A 20,673-nucleotide genomic window follows, 5' to 3' on the forward strand; every position below is an offset into this window, starting at 1 on the left:
TCGTTTGCACCATTCTCTCATCGTCACGTGACAGTATGACGCCACGTGACGCAATTAATTCGACGATTGGTTTGACGCTATCACTTGAACAGCTGGCAACTATTTATTAGCTGTTTGTGTTTATTTTACATTTGAACATTGAGCCGCGCATGGTGATTTTATTTTTCCGCACCCATGCCTTAAAAGCTTATATTCACCAATTTTTCGACTGTTTTTTATTTCAGGGATTTCATGATTGCATGTATTTATTTCATCGGCCCTTAATTTTTTCCTTTTCACCCTTTTGAAAAAAGGCAATAGTGAAAGGTTACGAATGGACGTTTTTGCAGAAAAACGTGGATTTTGGAAATAGCGGTAGGTGGGTCAAATATATGTCGTGTTCCTTACTTGCTTCCGTTCGTTTCCATGTCAACTTGCCGCGCGCACGCGCACGGGGATTGCTTGCGGAGATGTGGTGTATAGCTAGTCTGTGGTCAATGAATGCGCGGCACTAGCGTATTTTAATGTATACTAGTAATGTATAGTATTTTGTAATAAGCCCAACTTGAATGTGGCACGCGTAGTCTACTGATGTTTCAATATTATTATTATAAGGTGAGCTGATTAGAGCTTATATTAATAGTTATAGTGAAATGGAAATCTAGCGTCCGCCAAAACGAAACAACGGGCGCAATTCTTGTTCGGACATACATGTATTACCGGCCTTTAAATTTACTTTTGTTCGGCCTTAATAATTGTTTCTTGAAACAAAATTTTTTCAAAATCTGCCTGATTCAAATTTAAACTAAAATATTTGTGATAAACAGGTCGTGTATAAAGAATTTGCAATTTTATACTTTATTTTGCCGGCCCTATTGTTTAAGTTTGGTAACGTGGAAAAATTGGCCAATTTGTTATTAGTAATCAAGCTGATTGAACGGACGGAACTGTTGCCGACCAATACACTGAATAAACAAAGCTGATATGATGATCTCTGTCACAGTCAGCTGTTTTCAGTACAGTCGAGCATACAAATATATAGCCAAAGACATTAAACCAGCGTGGGAGTTGAAATTTCAAATTTGCGGATTTAGCAATTTGAGATCTTCAGTACGATAGATATTTGCGCATACTGACTCAATTATCATCTGGAAGTAAATAAAATGAGACATTTAGACTTTACAGTTCCGTTTACTAATAATTATTATATTATGTTCAGAATTAAGAAAAACTGTCAATATTTGAATTTCATGTTGTACTTGTAAAAGAAAAAAGTTAAACTTTCCTCAATATTTTTACTGAGACTTTAGTTAAAAGTTTTGAAGAACACTCCAACACCAATAAGTTATAACGATAGCACCAAATATCATAGTATTACTATTTACAACGAGTAAAGGCCATTTCGTAAGCATTTAAGATTCGGTTATATATATCTTGGTGGCAAGAGATTATTTATAATCTCAGGGAATAGTGATCGTGAAGGCAGTGAAGCCAATAACCTCTCCTATTCCAATGACCATAGTGCGTGATGAAGAATCACATCCTTTTCGAGGTGCTACTATTAAGCATTGTAATCTGTCCTGGGTGACTCCAGTATAAACAGATGACGTGCAACAAAACACTATGGATCTAGACAGGCAAAGGTCGATAAAAAACCGGGTGCGAGATGCTGGCAACTTCTCCTCTCTAAAAGTTTGCTACTGAAACATTACACACAAATCAAGGACGGTGTGCTTCTACCTCTGCAAGGTCGGGTGAGACCAGGATGACGGCAACTGGGCAAAGCCTCATGGACCCCAGTGGCCTGATGAGAAGAGTGGTTGCTCGTCATAACAACTGAGTAATTAGTCAACAGATCGCTCATGTTGACACTGACTTCAGCAAGTCCAATCCTATCAACTACAGCAAACACTCAATGTACTTTGGAACCTGGAATGTTTTATCTTTAGTCAGCTCATCTTCACAGCTTTATCAACTCAGTCAGAACATTGATCACTACAGTCTTGATATTTTGGGTATTACTGAAACTCATATGCCAGGATCTGGAAGTACACTTTTGGACAATGGTAGTCTACTTATTCATTCTGGTAGGGGAGATGGTATCAAAAGGCAAGGGGTTGGCCTATGTCTTTCCAAAAAGGTCAGGAACTCCCTGATCTCTTATGTACCTACATCAGAGCGGGTCTTAACAGCTAGGTTACACGGCAAACACCTCAACATATCTGTTGTTGTAGCCTACGCTCCGACTGACGGTGCTGATGACGGAGAGAAAGATCGTTTTTACAACGTTTTATCAGACACGTTTGGTGAACTGCCCCGACATGATCTGAAACTGCTACTGGGTGACTTCAATGGAAAAGTTACTTCAAACAGATATGGATTCGAGGGAGTTATTGGTGGAGAATCTCTCCATAGTTCATCAAGCGACAATGGGACCAGGCTCATGGATTTCTGTGCAGCCAATCAACTTGTTATTGGTGGAACTCTGTTCCAGCATAGAGACATCCACAAGGGTACATGGCGGTCTCCTAACGGGTTAACTGTGAATCAAATAGATCATATTTGTATTAGTGGACGATTCCAACACTCGCTACTCGATGTTAAGGTATGTCGTGGGGCTGACATTGGTTCAGATCACTATCTTGTTCGTGGACGGCTGCAAATCAAACTGCAGTCGGTAGCTAAGATCACTGCTAAAAGGCACGATGTGCCTGCTATCGAACATTTGCGAAACTCGTCTAAGGTTCAAGAGTACAATGTGGCTCTTCAGAACCGTTTTGATTGTCTGGCTAATGAGGTCAACCTTGAGGTCATGTGGGATAATTTCAAGCAGACAGTCACTGATGTCTCGATGGAAGTGCTTGGAAAGCGTCCCCGGAAGGTTAAAGAACAAAACCTTTCGCAAACCTCTAAGAACTTGATAGAGCAACGGGGAATGTTCAAACGGAGGGATCCCACTTCAAACGTCAATAGATCAGCCTACTCTAAGCTTAATAAATTAGTTAAGAAAAGTTGTAAAATTGACGACAACAACTGGGCTACTAAAATAGCGACTGATCTAGAGGAGGCTTCTAAGAAAGGCCAGCAAAGGGAAGTTTGGGATAAGATAAAGAAGATTTCTGGGAAAAAGAAGAAGAAAGTGGGTATGTCAGTTAGGGATAAGGATGGTCATTTTATTACAGACCCGGACAGTCAGAAGGAAAGGTGGAAGGAGCACTTTACTGAGCTCTTAAATCCTCCACTATCGGATGCCAATCTTGATGACCTCGATGGTGTGCCCTCACAACCGAGTTTTGACTACCTTTCTTGTTCTGATGGACCTCCTTCTAGAGATGAGATTAGTTATGCTCTAAAGAAACTGAAGAACTGCAAAAGTGCAGGGGTTGATGAGATAACTAATGAACAACTTAAGTATGGTGGAAGTGCTCTTGTTGGCCAACTAGAGCTACTGTTTAAAAAGGTATGGGAGGAAGAGGTGATCCCTGAGGATTGGCTTAAAGGTGTTATAGTGGTTATCGGAAAGAAGGGAGACACCTCATACTGCTGCAATAATAGGGGTATAACTCTTAGGGCAACGTCTTCTAAGGTTCTTCAAATGGTTCTTCTTAAGAGGCTGGATGTTGGAATGGAGTGTCTTCTTAGGGAAAATCAGTGTGGGTTCAGACGGAACCGCTCATGTATTGATCAGATTTATTCCATCCGCACCATTATTCACAACTGCATTGAGTTTAACATTCCACTTTATGTTAATTTCATTGATTTTAAGGCAGCGTTTGATTCCATCAGAAGAGAGTTTATTTGGTCAAGCATGAGACACTATGGACTTCCTGAGAAATATGTTAGAATCTTTCAGGCATTCTTCAACGGAACCATGAGTGCTGTCAGGGTTAATGGTGAAATGTCTGATTGGTTCTCTGTTAATTCGGGCACTGGACAGGGTGATATCCAGGGCCCCCCTGTATTTAATTTTTGTCTGAACTTTGGAATCTTTTTGGCCGAGGTTCACAAGGCAATCAGTCATGGTGCTGTACTGCAAAAGGAACTAAAGGGTGCAGATGAAAAAGTTATCATGGACAGTGACTACGCTGATGATCTGGCAGTGATGGACAATACTGAAGAAGGGCTGCAAGAGTCCACTGATCTTATAGCTTATTACACCTCTTATGCTGGGTTGAAGATCAACGCTAAAAAGACACAATGCATGGCGATCAGCAAGTGTGCGTCCCAGCGACCTTACACCGAAAGAGACAGTATAAAGCTAACAGTGGAGGGAGAACCTGTTGAACAGGTCAGCAACTTTGTTTATCTTGGTGCCAACATCAGTGGGGATGGTACCATTGACCGAGATCTTGACATCAGGATCCAGCGTGCTAATGGTGCGTTCCATCAGCTTTGGAAGATATGGAACAGTCGAACTATAAGAACGCCCACCAAGATCCGTATCTACAAGGCTGCTGTTATTACTATTCTGTTATATGGAGCCGAAGTGTGGAACACAACAAAGAAGCAGATGAAACGGTTTGAGGTCTTCCATCTGACCTCCCTGAGAAGAATCTTGAAGATAAAGTGGTTCTTCCATGTCTCCAATGAAGAAGTTCTCAGGCGTGCTGGAATTAAGTCTATCGAAACTTTCATCGGTGCGGCTAGACTAAGGTGGTACGGACATGTTGTCAGAATGCCAGAGACGCGGTTTCCCAATTTCTTACTGGATTGGAAACCAAACTATGGAAAGAGACTGAGAGGACGACCCCGCAAAGGCTGGATGGCCTGTGTACTCGAGGATGCGGCTGAATTTACAGGTGTCGATAACATCAGCAGAGATGCAGTAAAACAGTTGGCTCTAAAGCGAGTGGAATGGAGGAACATGTTACGCCGTAGACGAGATGTGTGTGATGCAGGCCACTCCAACGACTAGGAGGAGACCTCTTCATGTAGCATGTGTATGTATATATATAATGAATTAATGAATGGAGCGACCCTACAAAGGAGCATATCTCGTTTGTATTTTCCAGTACGGCCACAGCTTCCTTTCAAGCTTTCAGTATTTCACTGCAGCATAGTTGGGACGCAATGCCGAATAAATGAACATGTGTCACTTTCGAGGCTGTAATGAGAGCCTCTACCGTTCACATCATGGTGGTGGCTTTCTTTCAGCTTTAAAATGTTGGCACAGTGTAGGATTACAACTCGCTATTCTGGACAAGTACCCAGGTGGAATAGCTCGTTTTAACGGACTGAGCTACTGGGACAATCATATCAGTCAGTTTGTTATACAAGCACTGTTAGCAGTTTTAAATGTCAACAAATATTCTGAACTTACCTTAACGAGAAGTAGATCATCATAAGAAAGGGAATAATGATCCTGTTTAGCCAATCCGAAGGCTCGTCAATAGCATGCTTGGTCTGGGCGTTTCCCTTCGAGAGTGCATGATTCAAGTCGAGATACAAATAAAACATACCTTCTGTTATTAAGGATTAGAATGTTGATGTTATTTATCTGATGATATCGTTATCAAGAAATTATCGAAGTTAAGTTGGATAAGATATAAATTGGCTACTTTGATATCAGCGGTCGAAGATTCTGATCTCAAATAAAAATAGTTTTGTCGTTGTTAGAAAAACGTAAAACAAAACCTCGAGTTAAACGATACTATAAGCCATCGTCTTAGTTTTCGATATTCAACGTTGAAATAATGAATGCGATGTCACGAACAGGAAATTGCAGTTTTGGAGTTTAGTCCAACTGTCAAAGGCCCGATTTGAGAAAATGGTATGTCTTTCAACTTAGGCAAAGATTAGCTGTATAAATACTTAAGTACTTTTTGTAATAACGATTTGAATAATAATATATCACATCCTTTGCTAGACGGAGCTTTGATCTTTGATCTTGATGGTTTATGAGCGTTAATAGCGTCATTTAAGTTCTGCTTCTTGTGTGTAAAAATCACTTTATCTTGAAAAAGGAATAAAGACAGGCTTGTTCCGCCCCACGGCCGTATATTATATAACTATAACTCATATAACTATTATAAGTATGATAAACGCATGTGAAAAGGATTGAACTTTATAATGATATTTCAAGACGTTCAAATTAAGGTTTGAAATGTCGGCCATTCTGTCAATAACTTAATTAACACCACAGTTTTATTCAATACAAGTAGAACAATGTCTACAAATAGAACAATGCCTCAAATTCGGATTCTATAGAATCCGTGATAGATACCGCGAGGTTTGTTTATTCATACCCTTGTAATTATAATATAGGTAGCATTCTCTACGCTAGGTTAAGGTAGCCTATGAATTATAAAGATTAATTAGTTGGTCATGGTTATTAAGTATTCTAGATGCGCTAGCAGCTGATATTAGCCGATTATAGTTATAAAATAGCTGGTCGTGCAAATGAAACATCCGAACTAAACTAAAGCAATTTATCACAAGCTCCAAAAATAGGAATTTATATTATTGTTTCTTGACTCAACCGAAACATTAAAAAGAGGATCATACTTTTCACCGATGTAGTCACTACGTTACGCCTACGGTATAACAGCGTGATTCACATAAACAATAACAGTGCAGTGAGTTACTTATAACCTTATAACAAGCGTTAGGAAGTTAGGAGTACAGTTGTTGTTAGAGCTTTGTTGTTGTACAAATACTCAAATACCCAATTATAGCTTAATATATCAGTGTAAGCAGATCATTATTCGGTTACAGTCAAACCCGATACCTGGAGCGCTAGACGCTAACTTTTATAACAAACAGTAGTAACAGTATTTGCCAAATGTCTGATGTCTGATGTCCTGTGTCCATGATGTAGGTCATGATCCTCTATGTTTTAACATATTTGAACATTCTTTAAGATTAAGGTCCAGGCTCAAAATCCTATATTTTCAGAAAAACACAAATATTATCCCTGCATCAGTTGAACTATAATAGAGGTGAACTATAAAGGCTACAACAGGAATAACACCAAGCTGGCGATATATATTGACCACTACAATATCACACATACTATAGACTTTGCAAATGATAAGCTGCGATAGCTTGCGGAGTGTCTTCTTCGATATCAAGCTCCAGGTGAAACGTGGATAAGCTGCTGTCTGACTTGTGAGATTCAACAAACGATCTACTTACAGTTATACATCGATATCTGGCCTCAATCCGTCTGCAGAGCAGTGATAATTACGTGTTCGTTACTGTCTCGACTGTAATCACTAGTTAAAATCTCTGCAATCAGTTAATTAAGCCGTAATTAATCAGCATTTCGTAAACATCCGACTAAAAATAGTCTAAAACCAAAACGTTCCTTCGTTCGTAAAACTAAACATGGAATAGGCATCCAGACCTGTGCTGGGGCATCTCATAAAATTGGCTAATGAAGAAATCCAAATCTAAATAAAGGTATAGTCCGAGCTCGGAGCTGATAACCCGCGGAGCCAAGAAGAGGTTTATAAGGCAAATGCAAGGTAAATATTCCAATTATGACGCAAATTCAGTACAAAAAGCAAAATTTAGAACGTATTAGTCTGTATTCAAAAGAAACGAACATGTAAAATATAAATATAATATATCCTATATGTAACGTAAATATATTCTACGTGTAACGTATATTCTACGTGTAACGTAGGCAGAAGGTATGCATCCTAGTGAAAGGTATGTGACCTAGTAAAAGGTGTATTTATCCTAGTAAAATGTCACCCAAAATAAAGGAAGAAGGGAGCAAGTAATGATCCAGGTTATAAGCTGTGGAGTAGGAGATATTGTGTACAAATCGGGCAGGACGAAGGCACTTGATACAATAACAATAAGTGACACTGACAGGTGATAGCCACCCGCCAATCTGCTAATTATGCCCAAATATGGTATGATAGAGCTTGCTGTCCCTGGGTGAACTACAATTGCTCCTCCTGACGAGTAATTATATCAGCCAGCTGCAATCCACCAGTCGACCATGAATAAAGGGGTGCCAATTTGACAAGAGGTCGCTAAGCCTAAAAAGGACTCTACACCAAGTACGGCAGATAAGATATAGAAGAGGGTGAACCATTTTTATCAGGTTTATGTCTACCTTATCGGACCTTATTTGGACGGACATTACATGAACGGACATAATTATGAACGGACATTAATATGAACACTCGAAGGCATTCAAAACCATCAAAAATCCGAATCTTTTTCAATTTTTTTGACGTTTTTTAAATTTCAGCAAATTATTTATAAATCCATTTTTTATACAGTAAGTAAGAAAAGCAGTCATTAAGCAGTAAAAATGTTAAAATATGTGTACATGATTAGTGTCTAATATCACATATCATCTTCATCAAATGGGTTTTCGTGCATGAAATAGTCCATGCTTAAAGTATCAGTGATTTCTAGCTTTATCATTATGGACACCTTTTCAAGCCATTCGGCGTGAAGTGGTTTTATCTTAGACAACTTTAGGTTAACCTTAACATCACGTGGAGCTTTCCTAGCACTGTTTCATTACCGCCCCGAGTAATATGAACTATAACAACGTCGGACAATGTCCTTGGCAACACGATTTACCGTAATATATAGTCATAGAGGCTGGAACAAGTTTTTCATGTTGGCGGGGACTAGTTCATGAACTATTTTGTTGAGTGCCATAATTTTGTTGACTTTTTTCCGCCAAGTGACCCTAGTAATAGTAGTAGTAGTAGAGTTTTCTATGCCTCCAGGAGACCAAGGAGAACCTTTCCGTCGTTAACTTACGGCACAATAAAGTTCTCAAACTTGTCATATTCTGGACAAAAAGTTTGAAATGGAAAAATGTTTGAAAAAATTTCAACGGACTTTAACTTGGACGGACATTAATTGAACGGACTTTATTTGAACGGACATTAAGATGAACGCTAGGACCTCCAGCGTTCAAGTAATGTCCGTCCAAATAAGGTCCGATAAGGTAGTTAGTTAATTAGATACGGAGACAAAAGACTGCAGTGTGCAGATTCGTTGATTAGTTTATACTAATGAGAGCGCTTGATTCGACACTCAAGGCTCGACCGGGACCGCTTTTATGGCCGGGACCGGGACTGGAGAAAAGTGGTCGTGGCTAACACAAATTTTACTTCCAATATTTTTTGATCCTTTAACGTATAATTGCGTTAGGTGTATTCAAACAATAATATCCTATCCTAGTAACTTGGTTGATCAGTATATTAAACTTCTAGGACATTATAGATTCTTATTTTAGCGTAAAACATAGTATACTGGTATTTGGTTATCAATATTCCATATTATATCTATTAGAGTCTGAGTACTGAGGAGTCGTTGCATGGTTTTTCAGTGCGACTACTTTAAGTTTACCTACAAAGCAGCTGTGTTTATTTGTAGAAAGAAATCTCAGAGTTCCTGATCTCAAAGTCCAAGCTATAGAGGAGGGCTTTCGATAAAGAAGGAGTACAATAATCAGTGCGGATAGTGATATCGGCCAGGTGCAGGTAAGCAGTGATACTGACGATTCAGTCAGAGAGATTAACGATGATGCAGTGACTCGGAACCTACTCCTACGCAATACTTCAGACGGGCCCGGATCTCCGAACAATGTGGTAAGGAACGAGGTGACCAAATATTTGAAAGAAAAGCTGGAGTTTTCCCTACATATATTACGGATGATTGCGAAACAAAGTCATTGAAGTTTAGGCAGGGATAATTTACAACTCTGGAACTATTTTGGCCTTGATAATTGGCGAGAAAGAAAATCAAATGGACTGTAAGTGTACATGTGTTTTAGGGCGAATTTTACAGTACCTGCCTGAACCCAATTTATGATAACGCCTATGATCTAAATTGTTTTGGAATAGCTGACACCCGTATTGCAATCTAAATTATAATATAGCACAGCCACAAGTAGGGGAGATGACTTGGAGAAATTTGCGTTTGAACTGGTTCAAATCGTCAACAAATGAAATTATTGGTAAATTTTTGTTCCAGTCAAAGGTCTGCTCGCGCTGAATTATCATAACACTGGAAAATTAAAAACAGAGTAATGACTTAAATAGTCTCTAAATGGCATAAATTGTGGTCTCTTTTATAAATCAATGAACCATAATTTAAATTTACTTTGCCTACAAAGCAGCTGTGTTTATTTGTAAAGCTAGAAATCTCGAGCGGCCAAATCTCAAGTTCCTGATCTCATTAAGTCCAAGCTTGAGGAATGCAATAATCAGTGCGGATAGTGATATCGAGCATGTGGTAAGCAGTGATACTGACGACTCAGTCAGAGAGATTGACGATAATGCAGCGACTTTGAACTTACTCCTACGTAATAAGGCAATACTTCAGACAGGCCCGGATCTCCAAACAATGTGGTAAGGAACGAGGTGACCAAATATTTGAAGGAAAAGCTGAAGCCCCAGAGATGTGATCCCTTCTGGCAAAAAAATCACACTTTGAACCCCAGCTGAGCCAGCTTGTCCGGATCTATCTGTGTCCACCTCCTTCCTCAGTCGCAAGTGAGGGAGCTTTCAAGGTGGCGAAAATCATTGCAGAGGATAACAGACTGAGCCTCCGGCCGGACATCGTAGAAATAAACGTTTTTCTTAAATGGAACTTAAGAGCAATAAAATAATAAATAGATCAGCTCAAGTCCCGCCTGATGGTTACCTGGCCCTGAACAGTCTGAAGATAGACTATACTCATGATGATCTAGAGTCTGATGAAGAGGGCAGTAAGAATTTACTGACGAATCAGACGATGAGGACGTTACGTATCGTAGCATTCATTCTCCCGCCCCATCAAAACGGCACTTAACTCAAACACTCCAACCCTGGTGTCCTCTACGAATTACAAGCACAAGCACAGCTCACTCCAACAAACCAGCAACCACTCCAACTCTGTTTTGTTGATTAATTGGTTAAGAATTTTGCTTTGAATTTAAGTTTTTCGAAACATGTTAATGTTTTAGATTTTTATTCATTTGTACGAACAGTTTTTCAATAGTTTAACAAAAATTAGCGAAATATTAGCAAAAATCTAGAAAAAAATCCAGGTTTGGCATTTTGACCGGGACTGGGATTAAGTCTGGATCCCGGTCGAGCCTTGGAGACACTTAAACTTGTGGTAGTCAAATAAATGCTATACTATACGTTACGTTGCGGAATGTTAAAATATGTACCTATCCGAAATCTCTTTCTCTCAAGGTTAAACGGAATTTCAACTCAAGAAACATACAGTTCATCTAAGATTGAAGTCTCGTTCGAACAGTGCTGAGCTTTATATTACGTTTCTTAACCTTAGTTACAATGGGAATATGACAAAGACTGGGTCTAGTGTGTCTCCGACGCTCTAGATGACATTTAGTCTGACCAATTTACTTTTTTGTTCAGACAAAATGCTTCTGCTTGGTTCAATTATTCATAGCATTCATGAGGCCATGCTATTTTGTCCATTAGCAACATTAGTATTACGCAGGTTGCAGATCGAAACATGTTTCATGTGTTCCGGATAAATTCTTGGCGTTCTGGTAAATAATTTTAAATGGTTACCACAGTACTGGCACTTGCTGACTTGCGGCCATCAAGTTTATATCACAAAAATCACAGCGTTTCGGGTTAAATATATTTTAACTAACTAATATCATCAGAAAGTTTACTTTAAATCTAGAATATACTATTTTAAAACAGTTTTAAAATGCAGGGAAAAACAATACCCCTGCTAACATTCTGATGAATTTTGCACTCGAAAGTTGCCAGCACTTTCATACAAAGATGTCAAGTTTAAGGAATAGGAGCACGAGGAAAGAGGTATTTGGAACTCCGTTCCACAACAGATTTTCGTGACGTATAAATAGATATATAATAATAGTATACATTTACAGACTCAAAAACACAAATTTAACTGATAAAGTGGTCAGTTGTAGAATGTAGATGGACCCAGGATAAATAGGACTTAGGAAACACCTAGGAAGATTTTTGAATAGAAGCTTGTATGCCGTTTCCTTGACCGAAATTTGACAGTTTTTACTGAATTTTTACCAGTGACCAATCAGTGAGGTCAGTGTGAGTGACTCAAGTCACAATCGAGGTAGTAGAAGCTGAATAACCGGAGAAATTATGAAAATTTCATACAGGTAGGACATTTTAGGATTTCAGCTTTCCTCGACCCAAATTTCACTGTTTTAACCCAATCTTTCTTGACTGACCAATTAATGAGTTCACTGTGGATGACACAAGACACGATCGAGATACCCAAAGTTAGATTACCAAAGAAAGCTCTGATAAACAGAAAATATTATTATTCATCCATCTTTTAAATTCGTATACAACCAAATGATAAATCATCGAAGTGTGGATTATTATACCCATGTTTATTGTTTTGACTTGATTCTCTCAAAGATCGATGAATCTGAACTATAACAGTGATACAGTTTTATCAAAGTATTAAAAATTAAAGCGAAATATAAGATATCGTTAGGATAAATGTAACATCATGGCAGCTTACTTCAACTTTAATAAATAATTGTCTTATTTCTTATCCTGATTCCAGTCATCAATCATGAATTGAATAGCCTATTCGAAATTGAAAAAAGAGTATTTCTTAATTCGTAATGCCTCCCTGAAGTTTCCTTGGTTAACCTCAAGATTCCTGGAGACATTTCCTAAAACACTTCTCATTGCTTCAGAGGTGTTGAAATATTTTGTCATTAACTCGTTTAAAAGATTTTCACGCTTAAAGAATTACTTAGAAAAGGAACGATTTTATACTTTCAAAGTAAAAATTTCATACTTTATTTAGGTTGACGTCGTCCAGCTTCAGCACCGTTTTACTTTTTCGTGAACCCAGCTCCTTTTGCTTAGAATTGTGAATTGCATTTATTTATTTGTCTCACATGGCATCACTGCGTCAGCCACTATAAACCTTACTCCTAATTACTTCCTAATTGTTACGAAAATGCCACAATTAGGAGTTAGATTCCTTGAATATTGAAATGGGACTAATTGTAACCATAACGGTACCACCATCCATTATCCAATTTAACTTGTGATTTTGTGGCTTTTATACTCATATAAACCACATACAAAGAACTATCAGCTCGAATTCAAAAGGCATCTGGGGCATTCTATCAGCTTAGCAGTATATGGTACAGTCGCAGCATTAAGACTCCAACTAAAATCAGGATTTACAAAGCGGCTGTGCTCACTATACTGCTTTATGGAAGTGAGGTATGGAATACCACACAGACGCAGATGAAAAGATTTGAGGTGTTCCATCATAGATGTCTGAGGAGAATCCTAAAAATCAAATGGTTTTATCATGTATCTAATGCTGATGTACTTAAGCGGGCTAACATCGCCCCTGTTGATACTTTCGTACGAGCAGCTAGACTCCGATGGTTTGGCCATGTGGTGAGGATGCCAGAAGAAAGAATACCCAACTATCTTCTGCACTGGATCCCAAAGCATGGTAAAAGGTCAAGAGGTAGACCTCGAAAAAACTGGTTGTCATGTGTCCGGGAGGATGCAGCAATCTTCACAGGTGTCGATAACATCACGATAGAAGATGCAGAACAACAAGCTACAGACAGGGTTCACTGGAGAGGTCTAATACACCGGAGAAAGGAGTTACTATGTGGTGCAGGCCACTCCAACGACTAGGAGGAGACCTTTTCAAGTACAAGTAAGTAAACCACATACCGCTCCTTAAATTGCAAACTCCTGAAAAAATTAACGCACTGTAGATCACTATGGCAATGAACTGTAGGTCGCTATGGCAATTAACGCACTGTAGGTCACTATGGCAATGAACTGTAGGTCGCTATGGCAATTAACGCACTGTAGGTCACTATGGCAATTAACTGTAGGTCGCTATGGCAATTAACGCACTGTAGGTTGCTATGGCATTCAGACGTGCCAATTAATCGCAAAACGCCCCAAGAACGGGCTAGGTAGCAGCGCTATCTAGAGTGCCAGACTATTTTTCTTTCTACATTTTTCAGATCACTTGAAGGTTATTTCTATTCAGTGCAGATGAAGACAAGACTGACTAATCTAGATTAATCCAAGATCTTGCTGACAGATCTGAGTCTGTCCAGCGAGCTCATTTCCCGCTGTCAAGTACGTCTGGTGGTAACCATAGTAACTCTAGTCTGGACTGCTTCACTGGACAGATTATTAAACTGCCGCCATACCCCCTTCTTATAGTTATATATGACTGCAGGTTTGCTAGAGCTTTTCGTTTTGTTGCAGCTTCCAGATTTGGCCGTGCTAATAGTTTGTCTTTGAATCTTATTTCACCCTTCATACTTTTGATTTTTGCGGATTGTCCCGTTTCCATGATTGCACCTCGACTCGAGTATAAGCTACGTTTTGTATCACTTGTATTGTGGCACTGTACTCTATACTTATATCGTTTGCAGTGTTCGCATCACAGAGCTGTTTACGGTATATCAATAATATTAAAGGTGTAATTCTAGAGTCTAGACGGTCAGGTAAGTGCCTGTACAAGTGTATTTGTACAGGGCCGGTCTGTACAAGTGTATTTGTACAGGGCCGGGTTGTTGCTTTGTCGCCATTAAGTAAAAGGAGAGGATAATATACGCTCACTAGCTTTATCACTAGTATCTGGCAACCGCTCAGCGGATATAATTGCAGGTTGTCACGTCGTGTCTGTCTTGACACTGAGTGGCACCTACCTCTTAAGTATACTACTATAATTGTCGTGTGTCCTGTACGTGTGATGAGTGTGACTTTTACCAATCAAACTGATAGACCTCCTGGGACTGCTAAGAGTTCTATTAAGCCGAATAAAACACGGTTTTATAACACATGTTACATGCACAGTATAATATAATCATGAATCCTCTATATGTAGGACTATATACCACTGCATAGGAGGTTTTATATGACGTTTTGTCTATGCTCTATGTAGCCGTCCATTGGTTGCTATGGCAACGCTGTTTCTGTTCAATTATCAGTGATTGTGATGAAGATCAGGCAGCTGCTTGTATGTAATATTAATATATACAACACAGATAATCGTGCTCATCAGGCTTTGGAAGTGTGCCATTAAGTTTACGTCTAGGTAAATCTCCGTTTAGTGTGGTTTATTGCGTATATTGATAAATGTTCTGGTGGTTTCGTTGTTCTCTTGTTTAGTACCGTTTATGAAAATAACTCTTTAAAGTATCGTGGTTTAAAATGTATCAAGAATGTAGGCTTCATGGCTTTTAAGGACGTTTTTTGCTTTGCTATTGATTAATTGGGCCTTAGGTGATAGACTAGCTACTAGTTTAAAGTTGATACGAGTAACAGCTGCAACCATTTATATGCTCCAAACCGATTTTCTTAACTGATAAACTACATAATACTATAATATGGCACTCGATGCAATTTAAAATAATAATATGAACATTGGCTGAGCATGACGAAGGCATACTACTGTCTTATTACAGTATTACTATTGAATTTTATCACGTGACAATCGCATTTCCTTAGTTGTGCAGGGTAATTATGGCAGCATCAACTAATTTTAATCAAGAAATTGAATTAGTCAGCTTAAATATACATTATACACTTTGCTTACCTATAGAATAGAATACAGAATTATTTTATTTCTGGAACACCGGTTTAAACTGAAACACAGTGAATATACTATATATAAATATATTATATATTTCGTTGCTGTACTCCTACACATTAAAAGTCGGTGTTGATTAGATCTTCGAAATAAGTCTTTGCATCATTTTATTAACATCGTTATCTCAAATTATTTGTTATATAGTAGTGTTGAAAGTATTAAAACTATATATATATATATATGATAGTGAATAAACATTGTTTAATTTTCATTAACTCATCGTTGAAAGATTACAGCTTGCAATTAGTTCTGTCATTACATAGTTTATAGCTATTGCCTGGTTCAGCTGCTTGTTGTAACCAGCAGTTGTAACATGTCATAACTTGTTGTAAGTTGTAACCTACAGTTGTAACATGTCATGACTTGTTGTAACCTACAGTTGTAACATGTCATAACTTGTTGTAACCTACAGTTGTAACATGTCATAACTTGTTGTAACCTACAGTTGTAACATGTCATAACTTGTTGTAACCTACAGTTGTAACATGTCATAACTTGTTGTAACCTACAGTTGTAACATGTCATTACTTGTTGTAACCTACAGTTGTAACATGTCATAACTTGTTGTAACCTACAGTTGTAACATGTCATAACTTGTTGTAACCTACAGTTGTAACATGTCATAACTTGTTGTAACCTACAGTTGTAACATGTCATAACTTGTTGTAACCTACAGTTGTAACATGTCATAACTTGTTGTAACCTACAGTTGTAACATGTCATAACTTGTTGTAACCTACAGTTGTAACATACCATAACTTGTTGTAACCTACAGTTGTAACATGCCATAACTTGTTGTAACCTACAGTTGTAACATGTCATAACTTGTTGTAACCTACAGTTGTAACATGTCATAACTTGTTGTAACCAGCAGTTGTAACATGTCATAACTTGTTGTAACCTACAGTTGTAACATGTCATAACTTGTTGTAACCTACAGTTGTAACATGTCATAACTTGTTGTAACCTACAGTTGTTACATGTCATAACTTGTTGTAACCTACAGTTGTAACATGTCATAACTTGTTGTAACATACAGTTGTAACATGTCATAACTTGTTGTAACCTACAGTTGTAACATGTCATAACTTGTTGTAACCTACAGTTGTAACATGTCATAACTTGTTGTAACCTACAGTTGTAACATGTCATAACTTGTTGTAACCTACAGTTGTAACATGTCATAACTTGTTGTAACCTACAGTTGTAACATGACCATAACTTGTTGTAACCTACAGTTGTAACATGCCATAACTTGTTGTAACCTACAGTTGTAACATGTCATAACTTGTTGTAACCTACAGTTGTAACATGTCATAACTTGTTGTAACCTACAGTTGTAACATGTCATAACTTGTTGTAACCTACAGTTGTAACATGTCATAACTTGTTGTAACCTACAGTTGTAACATACCATAACTTGTTGTAACCTACAGTTGTAACATGCCATAACTTGTTGTAACCTACAGTTGTAACATGTCATAACTTGTTGTAACCTACAGTTGTAACATGTCATAACTTGTTGTAACCTACAGTTGTAACATGTCATAACTTGTTGTAACCTACAGTTGTAACATGTCATAACTTGTTGTAACCTACAGTTGTAACATGTCATAACTTGTTGTAACATACAGTTGTAACATGTCATAACTTGTTGTAACCTTCAGTTGTAACATGTCATAACTTGTTGTAACATACAGTTGTTACATGTTATAACTTGTTGTAACATACAGTTGTTACATGTTATAACTTGTTGTAACATACAGTTGTAACATGTCATAACTTGTTGTAACCTTCAGTTGTAACATGTCATAACTTGTTGTAACCTACAGTTGTAACATGTCATAACTTGTTGTAACCTACAGTTGTAACATGTCATAACTTGTTGTAACATACAGTTGTAACATGTCATAACTTGTTGTAACATACAGTTGTAACATGTCATAACTTGTTGTAACCTTCAGTTGTAACATGTCATAACCTGCTGTAACATACAGTTGTAACATGTCATAACTTGTTGTAACCTACAGTTGTAACATGTCATAACCTGCTGTAACCTACAGTTGTAACATGTCATAACTTGTTGCAACCTACAGTTGTAACATGTCATAACTTGTTGTAACCTACAGTTGTAACATGTCATAACTTGTTGTAACCTACAGTTGTAACATGTCATAACTTGTTGTAACCTACAGTTGTAACATGTCATAACTTGTTGTAACCTACAGTTGTAACATGTCATAACTTGTTGTAACCTACAGTTGTAACATGTCATAACTTGTTGTAACCTACAGTTGTAACATGTCATAACCTGCTGTAACCTACAGTTGTAACATGTCATAACTTGTTGTAACCTACAGTTGTAACATGTCATAACCTGCTGTAACCTACAGTTGTAACATGTCATAACTTGTTGTAACCGTCAGTTGTAACATGTCATAACTTGTTGTAACCTACAGTTGTAACATGTCATAACTTGTTGTAACCTACAGTTGTAACATGTCATAACTTGTTGTAATCTACAGTTGTAAGATGTCATAACCTGCTGTAACCTACAGTTGTAACATGTCATAACTTGTTGTAACCTACAGTTGTAACATGTCATAACTTGTTGTAACCTACAGTTGTAACATGTCATAACTTGTTGTAACCTACAGTTGTAACATGTCATAACTTGTTGTAACCTACAGTTGTAACATGTCATAACTTGTTGTAACCTACAGTTGTAACATGTCATAACTTGTTGTAACCTACAGTTGTAATATGTCATAACCTGCTGTAACCTACAGTTGTAACATGTCATAACTTGTTGTAACCTACAGTTGTAACATGTCATAACTTGTTGTAACCTACAGTTGTAACATGTCATAACTTGTTGTAACCTACAGTTGTAACATGTCATAACTTGTTGCAACCTACAGTTGTAACATGTCATAACTTGTTGTAACCTACAGTTGTAACATGTCATAACTTGTTGTAACCTACAGTTGTAACATGTCATAACTTGTTGTAACCTACAGTTGTAACATGTCATAACTTGTTGTAACCTACAGTTGTAACATGTCATAACTTGTTGTAACCTACAGTTGTAACATGTCATAACTTGTTGTAACCTACAGTTGTAACATGTCATAACTTGTTGTAACCTACAGTTGTAACATGTCATAACTTGTTGTAACCTACAGTTGTAACATGTCATAACCTGCTGTAACCTACAGTTGTAACATGTCATAACTTGTTGCAACTTGTCCGGATATGTTTAACTCATGACTGCCCACGTTGAACACGTGTTAAAAACCACATGTTTGAAAACCCCATTTACCTTGCCCCCTGGTTTACCGTCCGTGCCCACGAATATTGACCGTTTATAAACTCATATTTAAAGCAATTGTAGCTATTTGTACACCTCTTTACAAGTGATTAGTTCAGCAGTAAATTAAAAGAAAGCTTACTTCGTCTAGAGCTTGTACTACAATTGCTAATGTTGTAGTAGCTTATGACATTACTGCTTTCATCTCGTCATTCTCTGCAATTATACTGGCTTGTTGACCCTGATTGGTCCTCCTGCCCCCTTTTAAATACGGTTTGGCATAATAGAATATATTCTCATAAGTCTGTTCGGCTATATATTGTTTTTATTCACTTGACCTTTAACAACACGTCTAACAACACATTTAACCTTTAACAAGACCAGTTAAGCAACACCAGTTATTCGCCTCATTCCCATTTAAATGAAACGTGTAAGTTTCATTTAACATCTCTCAACTTCACTCGTAGCTCCACAATATTGGTTTGTTGTATGTATAATACATATTTGCTACCCGTCAGTGTTTATCTAATATCTATAGATCATATTAGATAACGATTAGAAATGGTCAGATCTGATTAAATTAGTATTATAAATGATGTATAAAATAATTTTATACGCAGAATATGTTTCATTGACGGAACAGCGCAGTGCTTCTTTCTTGCTCCTCGATGATTAATCTTTAGAGTTTGTCGAACTAAAGTACGTGTACCCAACAACACGGTATATCTATTGTTGTATTCTGGAGAAAATACAGCTCTATATAATCGCTTGTCCGTATTAATAATAGTACACGCTTTTCCGAATCAATGGCCTACAATAATGTTCACACAAAGCCACATTATTACAGCATTAGTGAATATTATCTGTCGATAGATAATAAGAACACCTTTTCTATTCTTCGTTCATTATTGATACAGTTATCTTGTATAGCTGTGTATAATAGAAGACAAGCAAAAAAAGTGTCTTAGTACATTTCACTTTTTATTAAGCAACTCCGTACCCCAATTCGTCTGGAGAATTCTATTTAGCGACCGCTGGTTTTCATATCTTTAAAACTAACTGGTTTTATATCTAACTGGTACAACCTCAGCAGGTATAATTATCAGTTGGTTAACGCCCCAGTTTTCTAGTCATTGCAGTACAGCACTGCAGCAGTTTCAGTATACCTTGAGGTAATATGAGTTACTATAGTTACCAATATAGTTATCATAGTTACCACTAGAGTTGTTACTATAGTTACCACTAGAGTTACTATAGTTACCACTAGAGTTACTATAGTTACCACTAGTTACTATAGTTTCAGTATACCTTGTGGTAATATGATTTACAGCGCCATTTTGTAAAACACTTCATACTTCACGGCTACTACTCGAAAATTTGCAAACCCTGTCAAAAATACTTGCTCGACCTGCCTAAGTTCATTTCAAACAGCTTTTTTATATTTTCAATCCGAATTCCTATATAGCTGCAATCTGCATACCCGCATACCTTGCGTTATAAGAGTTTGTTTCTAGAAGATTCTTCATCTCAGCACCTGCCGAGTTAGTGTGGTCGACTCTTTGTTAATAATTTAATTATTGTATTTGAGCTTTCTTCATTATCCCTTTCTCAGCATATATACATATCAAGGAATGTTTCTTCAGCGTTTTGCCTGTGAACGGTATACTTAGCGTAAATCCTTAGTTCATAATTGTCTGACTTATAGTTCCATCGATTGGCTAGAAGTCGGGAATATCCGAGAAATGGTTTATTATTAAGAATGATAATTATTCAAAATACCGCTGATC

At 37.6% G+C, this 20,673-nt stretch overlaps 2 protein-coding genes across 3 annotated transcripts in view; both read right to left on the reverse strand.

Moving 5' to 3' along the window:
- The window catches only part of LOC134812851 (innexin shaking-B-like), a 43,299-nt gene extending 37,862 nt beyond the window's left edge, over nt 1-5,437 (reverse strand). The window contains exon 1 of the mRNA XM_063820433.1: nt 5,300-5,437. Within this exon, the coding sequence (XP_063676503.1) occupies nt 5,300-5,436 (137 nt within the window). The 5' untranslated portion in view covers nt 5,437. The remainder of the gene's footprint in view (nt 1-5,299) is intronic.
- The window catches only part of LOC134812829 (ubiquitin carboxyl-terminal hydrolase 14-like), a 124,820-nt gene extending 109,089 nt beyond the window's left edge, over nt 1-15,731 (reverse strand). The window contains exon 1 of one of the 2 annotated variants that reach the window (XM_063820408.1): nt 15,700-15,731. The gene's annotated coding sequence lies outside the window, so the exon portion shown is untranslated. Of the gene's footprint in view, nt 1-8,185; nt 8,196-15,699 lie in introns of those variants that run through there. The other variant, XM_063820421.1, reaches the window with a different exon arrangement.
- Between the last annotated feature and the right edge of the window lie 4,942 nt (nt 15,732-20,673).

This window comes from Bolinopsis microptera, chromosome 1 (genome assembly GCF_026151205.1).
Source record: "Bolinopsis microptera isolate Bmic1 chromosome 1, MBARI_Bmic_1.0, whole genome shotgun sequence".
Lineage (NCBI taxonomy): Eukaryota > Metazoa > Ctenophora > Tentaculata > Lobata > Bolinopsidae > Bolinopsis > Bolinopsis microptera.